We start from the raw sequence: 14,235 nt of genomic DNA, 5'->3' as shown, positions 1-14,235 counted from the left end.
TTTGTTACTCTTGGGCTTAGGAGCTTTGATCCCTCTCTTCCATTCCCTTCTTGCTCTACTCCTGGTTCGGAGCTTTGTTTTATCAACAGGTCACACTAAACAGGGAGGTTTCCCTGTTCTCCCACGTTCATCCTTCTTGTGTTACCAAACATTTTGGCTATAGGTTGGCAAGGGAGATATTCTCTCCAGAAGTTGGTGGGCTACAATGACCATTGGAGACTCTGGCTGGGGTTGGGGGATATGGAGTCCAACAACTTATGGAGATGTTTCAAGGACCGTGAAAGGGAGGGAGGCAAACTTGGAGGTGGATTGCTGACCTCTACTCTCATGTACTAAAACTTCTCCCCAACTTTAATTTCCCATTAGTTGCTTTTGCATCGCACTGAAAAATGTAAAAACAGCCTTACTTGGGAGGAAACAAGGAGAAAGTCTTTTCCATTCCTTGCTGGCAGTGTCATTTCATATACCATTTATTTCAGTTCACCTACTTCATTCTTATGACAAACCTGTAAGGCAGCCTTTCCCAACCGGTGTGCCTCCAGATGTTGTTGGACCACAACTCCCATCAGCCTCAGCCATTGGCAATGTTGGCTGAGGCTGATGGGAGTTGTGGTCCAACAACATCTGGAGGCACACTGGTTGGGAAAGGATGCTGTAAGGTATGCCGGAATTATTGCCTCCATATTGCTTGTGGAGGGACTGAAGCTGAAACACATTGTTTGCCTTGGGCCACTTAATAAATTTGTGACTTCCTAACTGTCTTGGCCACTATGCCATGCTGGCACCTACGCATTTTTTAAAAAGTCTTTCAAACTCTGCCTGCCTCCTAAAAGTGAATACTCTTTTTCATCACTTTTTATATTATGTTTTGAAATGTTCAGTTGCAGGAGTGACTTGAGAAGAACATTCTTATGTCCTGAACATGTAACTGGCCCAATAAGGCTAACTGTTTGTAAAGCCTGCCTTTGTGTTCATTCCTCCACCCCAGTAAGAACATGTTGTGTACCAAGTTTTCTCACCCCTGACAGCAGTGGCCAGTAATGCAGAGTAGGGGAAACCTGGTATGTGTGCAGTGACATGATATTAATGTAGTGGTGTTTAATGTTGCTTCCCCTTCCCCTCAGCTGAATATGGCAGTGGCTACCTGTTTTGTGGGAGCTATGTAATGATGTATCAAAGGGTTTTTATGTGTTCACTAGCTTTTCCCCTTTGCTTCTAAATATTTTATACGCAGATGCATCTATCCATCTCCTAGCTTGTGAGATTCCTTTTATGTATCTGGTTCCTGGGGAGTCTAGAGGTGAGAAGCAGGCCTTGCTTAAGAGCATAGGCAGTCGTTCAGGAGATGCAAACTCCTCCTCAACCTCTCCCAGTATGAACCTGACATCCTACCCTTTCTGGCTATTCTTGATAGAGCTTATCTAGGGGCTGGGCATACAGTACTCACAGCTTGTCCCACAATTGGAAGCTTCTCTGGCATGGACATGCAGCAACTTGTCTCCCCTGTGGTGCCCTTGCCTCATTCAGGTTTTCTTTCATTTGCCGTCTTTTGACCTTGTGGTCTGTTGTGATTGTCACAGGTCTCTCTTCCTCTTTCCTACTTGGCATGTCCCTTTGACTCTCACCTTTCAGTGGTAGAGCTCTGAGCCTGGTTTACCTGTCCCTGCCACTATTGATTCCACATCAAGAGTGTGCCTGCCCAAAATAGCATTCCTAGAGAAGGACTGCTGACATGCATCTCAAGGTAGCTTCTTCTCTCAACCTCCTTCAGTGTCAGTTGATTGGGCTGGGAGGTACAGGGGATAATCAGCGGTGCAGGTAGCTCAGTAGAATAATTTGAATGTCATGGTCACTGAGCTCCATAAACCAGTTTCCCTAGACTTAACTGGAATCCTCTATATTTGCCATAAGTGCTGCTGAAAGAGAAACTGCTTTGATTGTATGCCTTGCTTTTTCATTAAGTTTTCTCTGTCATTTTGTGCATAACCACCCCCTCCCCCAGCTGCTATCTGAACTTTCCCTCCCAACACTAGGAGGCTGTTCTCCCCTCTTCTCCCTGCCCCTGAAGTCAGTTGTCAGTGTGTAGCTTGGCTCCTTCTCTTTTTCTTTTGATCTGACTGCCCGAGTCATAGATAAGCTTGGACCATGCCAAGCCAACTGACTATCTGAGTTCAATTTGCTACACCTTAATGAGAATTGACGCTTGAATCTGAGGGAGTCTGAATATGGTAAAGCTTCAGGGTCCCTGTGGTACCGCATATTGAATCCAACTTTTTTTGAGTTACAGCAGTAGTTTGAAGTGGAGGCCATATAGGCAACTCAAAATAGCCAGGAATTTTGGCACTTCTCTGTAAGTCATTGCTGATAGCCGTGACCTCTCTCAGCCACTTTGCCTTCCAGGTAACCCACTTTCCAATAATGTTTGCTTCTCTGATGCTTCCAAAGCTGGCATCAGGTTGCTGTTTCTACACTTGCTCCTGGAAATAGTTGCACATCTGCAAAGACATTCTGTGATGGTGAGAAATCTGTAAGATCTTGCTTTTAAGCACATCCCTGGGTTTCAGCGCTGGCTCTGGTCAGTTTCATTTGCTGCCTTGTTGTGGCTTAGCTGACTAATAACGGAACTAGGGCTCCCAGTTTTGATCAGTTGTAATTGTTAGATTACTCAAGGTAAAGCTTTTGTTGCCCCAATCTGAACTGTGAGCAGAAGTAGCACCAAACACAAAACCAGAGGAGGAAAAAAAGCCTGCAGAAAAGACTTAATTTCCTAATAGGCCCACTTCTTTTCCAGCTGTAAACCAGGTTGTCAGATTAATTAGTGTTAAGGTTTTTCTGATGGAATAAATGACTTTGCAGCATGAAAGCAGATCCTCATAATGCAGGTAACGGTGTTCTACAAGCAAAGAGTTGGTGTTTTGCAGAAGCTACATACAGACTAAAACTACACCAAATCACCAAATATGCCGCCAAACAAGATCAGCCTCACAAGACCTTCTCTCGGTCCCACCAGTGAAAACAGCTAGGCTGGTACGGACCAGAGAGAGGGCCTTCTCGGTCGTGGCCCCCACCCTCTGGAACTTGCTTCCTTTTGACCTTTGACATGCGTCCTCCCTGATGGCTTTTCGTCGAGCCTTAAAGACCTTGTTATTCAGGCAGGCCTATGGGATTTCTGGGGTGGGTTAGGCTATTACTAACAGGTGGTTTACTGTTGTATGAATATGTTTTAAATTGTGTTTTATATTGTGTAAGTCGCCCAGAGTGTCTGTTAAGTCAGACAGATGGGCGACTAACAAATAAAATTTTATTATTATTATTATTATTACATGCTGTAACCTCAAGCCCTACCCTCAGCTACTAACCAAAATCTGTTTTGTGAGGAAGTTTTTCTTTCCTGACCCTAAATATGTGATCAGTCAGGTCCCTCTGGATGACACGTGATATGAGTCTTAGTTGATTCTGGATAATAATTAATTATGTGCTGCTTTTCAGCCAAAAGACCCCAAAGCAGTAAACAGCATATTAAAACAACAAAATGTTCAGTAGCATACAAACAAAATTCCATAAATCAATCCCCAAAAAGAATGGCACAGGACTGCAAAATCACAACACAGGAGGACCAAAAGAAAGCCTTTCTAAGCAAAAGGACTGAAGGGTGCTCTCATCAACCCTGCCTCCAACATAGTTGTGGGGGTTAGAAATCTGGGTTGGTGAGAAATACTAAAGAAGCTTACCCCAGTTAGAATGTTTAAGGGTGCCAAATAAGTGTCTGATGTTTGCGAGCCAAATGTTGATTACTGTCTTTGGGTTGGTGAGGGGGAGGAAGGCTGGAGTCTTCTATTCTGTCTTCAGCACTCATGTCCACCCAGTTTGTTGTACTGTGGGGGAAGAGAACTTTCATGGACAGGAAGGCCAAGCATGCCTCTGTTGGAGGTTCATGGAAGTCAAGAGGACCAAAGTTCCATCCCAGTGTTATTGAGTACTGAGGGAATAAGAGGCTGACCTGGGACTGAGGCCTGACTTGGCTGCAGATGCTTATATATTGCAACCTGGGTCCACAGGCCATCTGAAGAAAGCAAGGGTTTGTTGAGATTTCTACCCCATCTCTTCTTTCCACCTGTAGGGCAAGTAATGGTTGGGTTGGGTTGATGATGATCTCCCATTTTTCTTTCCAGCTGACCAGGTATACGGTGACCAAGATATGCACGAAGTGGTCAGGAAGCACTGTATGGACTACCTGGTAAGTGAGGATAGGAATCCAGAGGAGGGTGGGCTTCTACCAAGGCCTCTAAGTCTGGCCTTCAGGACTGTGGTTACCAGGCATTCTGTAATCTGTGAACATAGGCAGCCAATCAAGAGCAGAGTCTTCTTACCAGCTTAGGTCCCTGACTCTACCCTCTTCTCCAACTGTTCCTTCCAAGCACTAAGCATCCTACCCAAATATCATCCTGCCTTTCATCCTCACATTTGGAACACTGCAACTGGTACTATAGCTACTGGCATTTTTCTTCGCATCTCCCACCCATTCCCAGATGCTGAGAGAAAGGAGGAGTCATTGACAAATCTCTGTCTTATATAGATGATGTAATATGTTTATATATTAAGCAACCTCTCTTAAAATTGCAGTTCAGGGAACCATTCATAAATTGCTTGAGAGCAGTTTGGTCGACCTTGGCCTTGTAGGATCAGCACTGAGGGGACTCTTAAGCATTACCCCAGCTCTACCGGAATTGCTGCTTTTGTGTGTGTGTGTGTGTGTGTGTGTGTGTGTGAGAGAGAGAGAGAGAGAGAGAGAGAGAGAGAGAGAACAGCTCCCATGTTGTTGGAGAAAAGCAGCTCTGATGAAGCCTACCCCCCCCCTTCTCTCTGCAGGGTCAGCTCTCACATAGGTTTGTACTTATGATCATTTCCTAGCAAAGCTCTCCTATCTCACCATCCTCCTCCTTTCTCAGTGTGGGAGTCTTTCTCCATCCCTCTAATCTTGAGGCCCTTTCATATTGCAGATGAAGAATGCTGATTACTTCTCCAATTACGTGACGGAAGATTTCACCACTTACATTAACCGGAAGCGGAAAAACAACTGTCATGGCAACCACATTGAGATGCAGGCTATGGCAGAGATGTACAATAGACCTGTGGAGGTTTACCAGTATGGCACAGGTACGCGTGAGTCCTTGTCTCCTAACCCTTGCTCATGCCCACCCTGGGCTGGGGGTGTTAGCCTCTTATCTGCTGCTATTAAACTGGGTGATTACATCAAGAGCGTTGGGGCAAGTGGAGGAGGGTATTATGTTAAACCTCCCACTGAGCTGCCATCTCTCCCTTCCAGAGCCCATCAACACTTTCCACGGCATCCATCAGAATGAGGATGAACCCATCCGGGTGAGCTATCACCGCAACATACATTACAACTCCGTGGTGAACCCCAACAAGGCTACCATTGGGGTGGGATTGGGGCTGCCTTCCTTCAAGCCAGGGGTGAGTCTTTTCCGGGTGCGTTTTGGGGAAGGGAGGCCTTTTTTAGCCTGAGCAAGAGGTTGGGGTTCGGTGTCCCTTCCTGACCTTGCTCCTTGTAACTTTCTTCATAACAAGATACAAGCTAGAAGAGTGGCAGTCAGTTAAATGAGCAGGGTTCTGGAAGTTGAAAGGTTGGGACATGGCAAGGAGAGATTTGATGGATAAAGAGGGGGCAGGGAGAAATTAGGTTTATTAAGAGTTGTGCCTGATGATGTAACCGGCATTGTGAGCTGAGTACTCTTACATTATTTTTTTATATATAAAATAATTATATTCCTCCTTTCTGTTCTCAAAAAGACACCCAAGACAAGTAAATATCTATTTATTTCAAATATTTATATCCTGCCTGACAACTGCCTCCAAGGCAACTGACAACAAATGAAAATTAAAGTGTAATACAACAATATTCTTTTAAAAGGCCATGGTGACTTCTGAAAGCTTGGGGGAGCAGGGATAATGATGAGGGCAAATGCCCTCTCCTCAAGCCTCCCTCCGCTGATCGTTGGGGCTTGTATAGCACTATGCAAGCCCCAACAAACCAGCTGATTAGCAGTGCCTGCAAACCCCTTTTCAGACCAGCTGCATCTTCACCTGCCCCACACACAATGTCATATATGGTGTCATGTGTAGAGCAGGTGGGCATGGCTTGGACAAAATGGGCCTGGGAGCCAAATGGGAAGGTCTGGTTTGTGGGTTGGATGTTTCCCACCATGGCCTTAGATGCTGATACTATGGCTGTTTCAGTTGCTACCCTTCAGACTCTCCATGGTGTGGACCTTTCCCCTCCATTTTGTGCAACCTAGCAACCCAGGGCCAGGTAGTACCAGACGTTTTAGTCCCTGGGAGGATGCGGCATCTCCTCATAGGGGCAGCTGGACAATCTGCAACTCCTGGTTGCTTCTAATTACAGGGGGCCTGATGAAGGCTCTGGAGGGATGATGCCCTCTCTCCAGCCCTTAGATACTGCTGCTGCTGCTTCTGCTCCTGCTGCTGCTGCTTGATCTGGCGAATCGGTTGGGACAGAACCAGCCCACCGGCTTGACAGATAGGAGAATCTGTCCAGAGTGTTGGGCCTGCCAATCCCAATGTTACCACCATCACACTTCAGATGTGGCCATCTGGCTGTTCTGGCAGAGCAGGGTGAAGAAGCATGTTGAAAACAGCAGCTCTAGGATGCCCTCCCCAGCCACTTCCAAGCCAACCTTGAAGGGCTGGAGAAGCATATGTACTGGCTGCTAGGAAACTATCTCCTGTTTCTTCCTCTGGATCCGGCAAAGCAGCCATTTGTCCAGGGCTGCCGTAACCACATTTAGGATTATTTACTCTCATCTCTTCCTCTCTGCTAGGGAAAAAGTGAATATATGTGCTCTTCCTACAGGAGCCATTCTCATTCTGTTCCAATTTTCTTAATTACAATTATGTTTGTTTTTATGACTGGTAGGGGTTGTCTCCTTTTGCTGTTTAAAACTAGTGAAGCAAAAAGGGGGAAACCCCAGGCAAATGGAGGGTGGGGGAGCAGGAAGCAAAGGGATAGGAGAAAAAGTAAAATGTCCTACGCATTTCGGACCTTGGTTCTTGATGAGGGACCAAGATCCGAAATACGTTGAAGAAGGTCCAGTCCTTTGTTATACTGTCGGTCATTTTCATTCTTTGACAGTAGAAGGAAAGTGGAGACAGTGTGACAAAAGACTGCTCTTCTGTATTTGAAACTCCCTGATGATGGACTGAGGTCCAAAGCATGTTGGGTCTTTCATTATTTAAATCCAGCAAACAAACTTGAGTAGTGGGTTTGAGCCTGGGACTTCTGTGGCCTTGCTGAACTTCCCATGTATTGTAGTATGCAGAGCAGTCCTTGATGAAAAATGCAATCAAGACATCGGAGGAGTCGTGGATCGAGCAACAAATGCTGGAAGATAAGAAGCGAGCAACAGACTGGGAAGCAACCAACGAGGCCATTGAGGAGCAGGTTGCCAGGGAGTCTTATTTGCAGTGGTTGCGTGACCAGGAAAAGCAGGCCAGACAGGTTTGGATGATTTCCTCCACAAGTGAGGGGAGTGAGTGTAATTGGGTATCTTGGGGATCACTGAGGTAGTGTTTCAGTGGGCCTCTTCCCTCCAGTTGGGACTGGCTCAGTGGAACTGAGGGAGCAAGATCTGTGGCCCTGAACAGCATCCCTGCTTTTTTCCTCCCCACAGCCTCGCAAAGCCAGCGCTACCTGCAGCTCTGCCACAGCAGCCGCAGCCAGTGGTTTGGAAGAATGGAGTGGCCGGTCACCACGCCAGCGCAGTTCAGCGTCTTCCCCAGAGCACCCAGACTTGCACAATGAGTTGAATGCTGCCAAACCACCTTCCCCTGGAAACACCACAACTCTAGCACTTACAAAGCCCCCCTCGCCATGCGCTCCTGGTGAGTGCCACATGAGTCAGAGCGGGGAGCATAATGCCTCTTTGGTGGGGACAGAAGGGGCTGGATGCCCGTGGCCTCTATGCTGCAGGGAGACAAACCTGATTGTTACTTGGGACACATACAGACCAAACAGCTATTTTCCAGTGTCGGGCACATTCTTTCTGCATACTAAAGGTACATGGGTGTCTCTGTGCTCATTTTGGTAGTCCATGTGACAGGACAAGATCATGCAGTTTGTCATTGCGTTTTCATCCAGGAGCCAAACTGCTTGTGCTGCAAGGAATAAAGTCACACTGTAGACAACATAATGCTGTTCTGTTTTGACACAGCACGGTCCTATGGAGGCTGTACCTCCTGTTTAAGTTTGGATGAAGAGTCACAGGTGCTGTTGCCATAATGCCCCGTTGTGGTATGTCTCTCCACATCTGCATCTTCTCTGTCATTTTTCAGAGATGAGGGTCAGGGTGGGGGGAAGAGTTTGCAGCTGGGGTAGGGTATGAGGAGAGAGGACAAGATACTTAGCTGTACTCATCCTTTTAAAAATTGTCACATGCCTTTGAAATGGTGTTGCCTGAGAAAGTTCACACTGACAAACCATAATTTCAAAATAAAAAACAATAAAATAAAAATACTCAACAATCCTGTTGAAGGCAGAAGTAAAGCTTTTTTTTCCCCAGCCACAAGACCAAGCCATAAGCTATAAATGGACTCAGTGCTGTAAATGAGACTGCAGGGCTGGAAGCAAAATCCTTAAAGCCAGAGGCCAAGGAGAGCTTTCCCTTGGTACTGAACTTGGGAAGTGAATTTGTCAGCTAGGCCTCCCTGGGGAGGCTATTCTACAGCTGAGGCATCACAGCAGACAGAGGGAGATCCTATCCATACACCACAGATTTCATCCCCTGTGGACATTGGACTGGGAAGATCTTAAAGTATGGGGAGGTGGTTCATTAGAACAGAAAAGAGGTGGGGCAGCAGAACAGGATTGGTAGCACACACACCCATGACTTGCAATGCTGCATTAATATTTCAGTTACATAAGAGAAGGATTTGAGTCTTCACATAGGTGCGTCCGTACTCGGGCCTAGAGGAGACAAAGCAGTGCCATTGTTATTTTGAGGATGGACCTCTCTGCCTCGGTGATTCCTTCGAGTATTTTATTGCATAGATTTGCAGATGTTGAACTGATGTTGAAATTCCATGCTAGCATTCCAGACAGAATCGACACAGCTCTTACAGGGGTGCAGGATGGATACTGATAGAGAATTGAAGAGTTCTGCCTCTGAATTATGTGGTCTTCTGGGTCTTGAAAATTTCTTTAGAAAAAAAGAAAACTGAGATTCTCAGGAATCTCTGTTTCGGCCCTGTCTACACTATGCACTTTTGTTTCTCTCAAGGAACATCCTGAACATTATTTATATATGAAAGGGATGTAGATCTCCTAAAGGTCAATTTTCAGTGCATGGCTCCTCTCCATTTTTTCTCCTAACATTCTTGGAAAGGAAGCTGTGGCAATTCAAACTTAGAAGTTTGCAGGTGATTTCTTATAATGAATACCAGGTTCTAAACCCTGACATGTAAATTAGCCTGAGCATATCCTGGCATCACTAACTATTCCACCATAAATCTCCACACCTACCCAGGTACAAGCAGCCAGCTTTCTGCCGGCAGTGGCCGAGCAACCCCTCCCTTAGTGTCATTGTATCCAGCCCTGGAGTGCCGGGCAATCATGCAACAGATGTCACCCACAGCATTCGGTAAGTGCCCTTCCTTGTGCCAAACAACCAGGACGTGAGGGGGATCTTGAAGATCTGGCTCCAGCCTTTTAATAATTCCAAACTATATCTCATGTTCTTTTCACGCATTTTGGTGCTATAACTGGAATGTCCTTCTGTTTTCCAGTACAGAATCCTGCATTCAGTAGCTGGTTTCAGCTGGGCCACTTGTTACTTCTCACAATTTGTATAACAGTCTAGTGTATATTTGGAGGGGGAAGAAGTTCAAAATTGGTCGTTTTAAGCTTGAACAAGTATTAAAATGCCAGCCCGTGGGGGAAGTTGACAGGAGAGGAGTGGTCTTGGACATGAACAATAGATAACTTGTGTTGAGTAAAGATTTCCTGAATGCTGCAAAAAAACCCACCACCACCATCTATTCCCATTTTGATGTTTTCAATATACACTCGGGTTTTTATTCATAATCTTGTTGGCTAGAAACTTGCCTTTAAAATGTTAAACTGTACTTAACATTTCTTGGGCAATTGGTTCTCAGATTTTCTCTACCCCTTGCACGATCTCTTAGGAGTGGGCTGACCTCCTTGAGTGGAGGAGATCACATATGGCCTCGTATGGTCTTATTGCCTAATTCCTCTCTGGCTTCAGGCTGTGGACATGGAGGGAGGGAGTGGAGAAGGAAAATAAGCCTTGTGAGAAGGAGTCATGGATAATAGGGCCCTGTGAGTAGAGCAAAAAAGATTTTTAATTCTCTTAATTATGTAAAATTCACATTTTGAATTCCAACGTTTAGAAGAGGTGGGGGTGGGGATTTTGTGTGAACAATTTTGAGTGCCCAGATCCAGAAACTGCTAATTCTGAAAACTGGAATGTTTGGAGCTTTGAATTGTTTCTCAAATCTCGTTTTGCCAGTACTTATGGAGTCTTTTTGAGGGTGTTAAGGTGAAAGCATCCATATTGCAGCCCAGTTTCAAGCATAGGCTGCAATGGTGGTAAAGGCTGGGCTGGGTATGGAACTACGGCACAGTAGACTGAGGATGGCTGGGTAGCTTGGGAAGTGGAAGGAGGCAGGAGCATAGCCAAGGTTGAGAGCATAGCAATGCGTGACCCCATCCATGACTACTTCAACCTCCTTTGTCTTCTGCCAGGCTTGAGCGACTGGGATGACGACGAGATCTTGGCTTCGGTGCTGGCAGTGTCACAACAGGAGTACTTGGAAAGCATGAAGAAGAGTGCCCTGCACAGAGACAGTGGTTCAGACAAAAGTTGATAACTCGCAGCGCCTGTGCTCACCTGACACCCCTTAGGTGCATGTTTTGGCAAGAAGGATGACAATACCTGGGACCCCTCCCCTCCTCCTCTGCTGATCAACGCTCCTTCGGCTGCCCTTTTGCCCCTCATTTTTTGGCTCTTTGCATCCAACCTCCAGTGTGTTTGGGGGAGAAGCAAGAGAAGGACAGGACCTCCTCTGCAAGGAGCTGGAACACACACAAACTGGGGCATGCTGGGCTTCCCCCTTCATCAGCCGTTCCTTCATTATTAAAAAAAAATGATCTGGTCCTAAGTGAGCCCTCCCCACTTTGGAATGAGGGTGTGTGTGTTACAGTTTGCATATGGGGGGGGAGATGCGGGAAGGGACTCTTCAGGTTGGATTTAGGGGAGTGGAGAGAAGCTCAGCTGCTTCTGCGGAAGCAGTGTGTGACTGTAGGGCCTGCCAAGTTCTCTCACCCTGGGAGCTGGGACTGTAACCATGTTCGGGCATGGAGATGGGGTTAGCAGTGTGTGTACTGTTCTTTCGCCTGCACTCTTTTTACACTAGTGCCCTGGGCTTCTAATGGAAGGGACTTCAGTGGAGCGGGCCCTAAACCAGCAGCCAGTTAATATCACTCCACCTTCATCTCTGAGGAACAGCTTTTGGTTGTCTGCAGTAGCACCACCACCCTTGCTGTCTCTTCTTTCTCCGTGCGACAGCCTCTCTTTCTTGCTTCCTGCCCATGTGTCAGTCCCCGTTTGTTCACATGTGGCTCCTGACATCCCCAGAGTGTACCACTGCTCCCGTGGCTCCTAACTTTTTTGCCCCACTTCACTGGTCTCCATGGAGCTGTTCTGTGCATGTTGGCCTGTCTTTGCCTCACCTGCTGCTGACTCTTCTATTCTCCCTGTGCCTGGCAGCAGGGGGGCATCACTTGTCATTCAGTGTCAATACCTCCCAGGAATGGGCCTGGCCTTAGTTGCAGAATGGAGAGGAGCTGTTGGCAACAAAATGGACTCTGACAGGTCAAAAGCTGGAGGCTGCAACTGCAATGGTGGGAAGGTACCAGCTCTCTCCTGTGGCGAAAATAGATGTCGAATCCCATGGTTAGGGCCAATGCAAATAGGGTGGGAGGGGCACCTGTCCCATGAGGGCCTAGACTGTTGGCAGGTTGGCTTAAAGGTAAATAACTCCTAGAAAGGAAAGATGTCTGGCATCCTTACCTCTTCTAAGTGTGGTGTCTTCCTCACTACTGCTGTGGTTATAATTCACCTATTGTGGCCATTTTTTTACTCTCAAAGCCTGGGTCTGAACAAATGTTTCTGCCTTCTCTGTTCGTGCAAGGGCACAGCACCAGTGTGCTCAACTACTCCTGCATCTTTCTGCTGTGCCCAAAATTCATGAAGGGGTGGGATTTGCTAAAGCTCCTGCCCCATTACATTGCTTTCTAAGGCTCCAAAGAGGCAGCTTTGAACAGGGGAGAAGGAAGTAGGTAGTCTACTACTTTAGGAAAAACTGGTCCATGGGAGACTGGTTTAAAAGTGGTATTTGGTGCCTGAAATAAAGTATGGGAAGAATTTATCTCCTGCACTCTACTTCTCTCTCTCTCTCTCTCTCTCTCTCCCTCTCTCCCTCTCCCCGCCTCCCTCCCTCTCTCTCCCTTCTCCCTTCACGTTTCACCTGTGAGAGAGGTGATGAACTCCCTTGTACAGAATGAAAAAATGAAGTGGGAACAGGTGAGGATGTACTTGAAGACTATGAGAACAAAGCAAACTGTTCAAGTCTGTTTCTTTGATGTGCTTTCTTGTTCCTACAAACCTCACTGGTAGCTGGAGGTGAATAGTGTAGCCTGTCCTTGCTTCTCCATGGGGCCTTGCATTCAGCTTCCATGATCCCCACAACAGTGGTAAACAGCTGCTGGTTTTCAACTGTTTAGGACTGAATGCTAAAAGGGCCACACTTACATGTGCCCTGTGCCCCACCCTATGTGCTGGTTTACTGCCAATTAGCAATGAAAATCTCTTGACCCGAAATGCCAAATTCTGCAAGACTGATATAAGCAGAATAAATCATGTAAATATGACTTTGTTTGATCTAGTAAAGCAATCAGATATATTGGAAATCCATTACACAGAGCATGCACATGCTGTGCATCACAGAGGTGGCCATTTTTTTTAGCCATATCTTCTCATAAGTGGTTTCAAAAAAGGATGGGCAAGGGCTGAATAATCAGGCTTATTAGAAAATGTAAGGGCTGTGAAGAAAATGGAGGGAGGAGCCCCCTGATACTGCATCCACTTTTTACCTTTCAAGATCTCCATTGTCACCAGGGTTGGCAACTTATTTAAAAATGAAATTGACATTTGCAGAAGTCTAATACATTCCATGAGTGAAGGTAGTTTCTGACAGCAGTCATGCAGTAGGGCCATGTCACATCCCTGCATATAGGACTTCTGTATTGGAGGGGAAAAGACAAGTTGTGCAAATACACAACTCTCTCTGGGTGACCGGCCCTTTGAGCCAGGCTTCATTCCTCACGTGCCCTTTTGTCACCTCTCCACCGTCTAATGCTATTCGCCTGGTAAGGCTCCAAAGGGTTCTGTGACACACAAACCCCGTTACTGTTGGTGCTCTATAACCGCTAGGGAAGAACAGGTTTTTAAGTGACACATAGCAGTCAGAAATTGGCATTCAATCTTATTTCCAATGCAAAGAGTTACTTAGATGTGTGTGTGTGCACGCGTACGTACACACACGCACAACTAGGTGATTGGCTAATAGGTATCAGGGCATATTAAGCATGTAGAAACACCAGGCACACAGGCTTATTCTTTTTATTTATTAAATTTATATCCTGTTCTTCCCAGTAGGAGCCCAGGGTGGCTTCACTTCCTTGAAAAAACACCTTGAGTTTGTAGCACATATTTCATTGCTGAGTCTAGTGTATCCTACAAGCCACAGTCTCCAGAAAGTGGAAAAGATACTTCACAGTAGCCAGGTCCCGTGCCACAAGCGATTGCCAGAGGCAGCTGGTCTATTGTTTCCACGTTTGCTCCATAGAACGCTAACCCTGAAGGAGCATCCACCAACCCATGGCTAACTAGCCCTCATATTTGCTACCTTTTGGAGGGAAGTGTAGTTGCTAGACAATTAACTGCTTCCCTAGATTTAAAATAGCCAAACCATGGCTAAAAGGAGGAGCTTTTGTAAGTACTCTACACAGCAGTCAGGGTAGAGGAAGTGGCATAGGAACGGCTAAGTCTAAAAGGGAACAGACCCAGTTTTGGTCAGGAAAGCATACTGAGAGTCAAGGCTGGCTCTGTTGCTTTCAGA

At 46.3% G+C, this 14,235-nt stretch overlaps 1 protein-coding gene across 3 annotated transcripts in view; it reads left to right on the top strand.

The window, feature by feature from the left end:
- Window positions 1-12,985, top strand: part of OTUD5 (OTU deubiquitinase 5) — a 64,267-nt gene extending 51,282 nt beyond the window's left edge. For all 3 annotated transcript variants that reach the window (XM_061614262.1, XM_061614260.1, XM_061614263.1), the window contains exons 3-9: window positions 4,173-4,237; window positions 5,001-5,157; window positions 5,327-5,475; window positions 7,352-7,537; window positions 7,710-7,920; window positions 9,561-9,674; window positions 10,799-12,985. In XM_061614262.1, coding sequence (XP_061470246.1) covers window positions 4,173-4,237; window positions 5,001-5,157; window positions 5,327-5,475; window positions 7,352-7,537; window positions 7,710-7,920; window positions 9,561-9,674; window positions 10,799-10,920 — 1,004 coding nt within the window. In that variant the 3' untranslated portion in view covers window positions 10,921-12,985. The remainder of the gene's footprint in view (window positions 1-4,172; window positions 4,238-5,000; window positions 5,158-5,326; window positions 5,476-7,351; window positions 7,538-7,709; window positions 7,921-9,560; window positions 9,675-10,798) is intronic.
- Window positions 12,986-14,235: the final 1,250 nt, after the last annotated feature.

This window comes from Rhineura floridana, chromosome 3, assembly GCF_030035675.1.
Source record: "Rhineura floridana isolate rRhiFlo1 chromosome 3, rRhiFlo1.hap2, whole genome shotgun sequence".
NCBI lineage: Eukaryota > Metazoa > Chordata > Lepidosauria > Squamata > Rhineuridae > Rhineura > Rhineura floridana.
The sequence above is the reverse complement of the archived record's forward strand: the minus strand, read 5'-3'. Positions and strand labels throughout refer to the sequence as shown.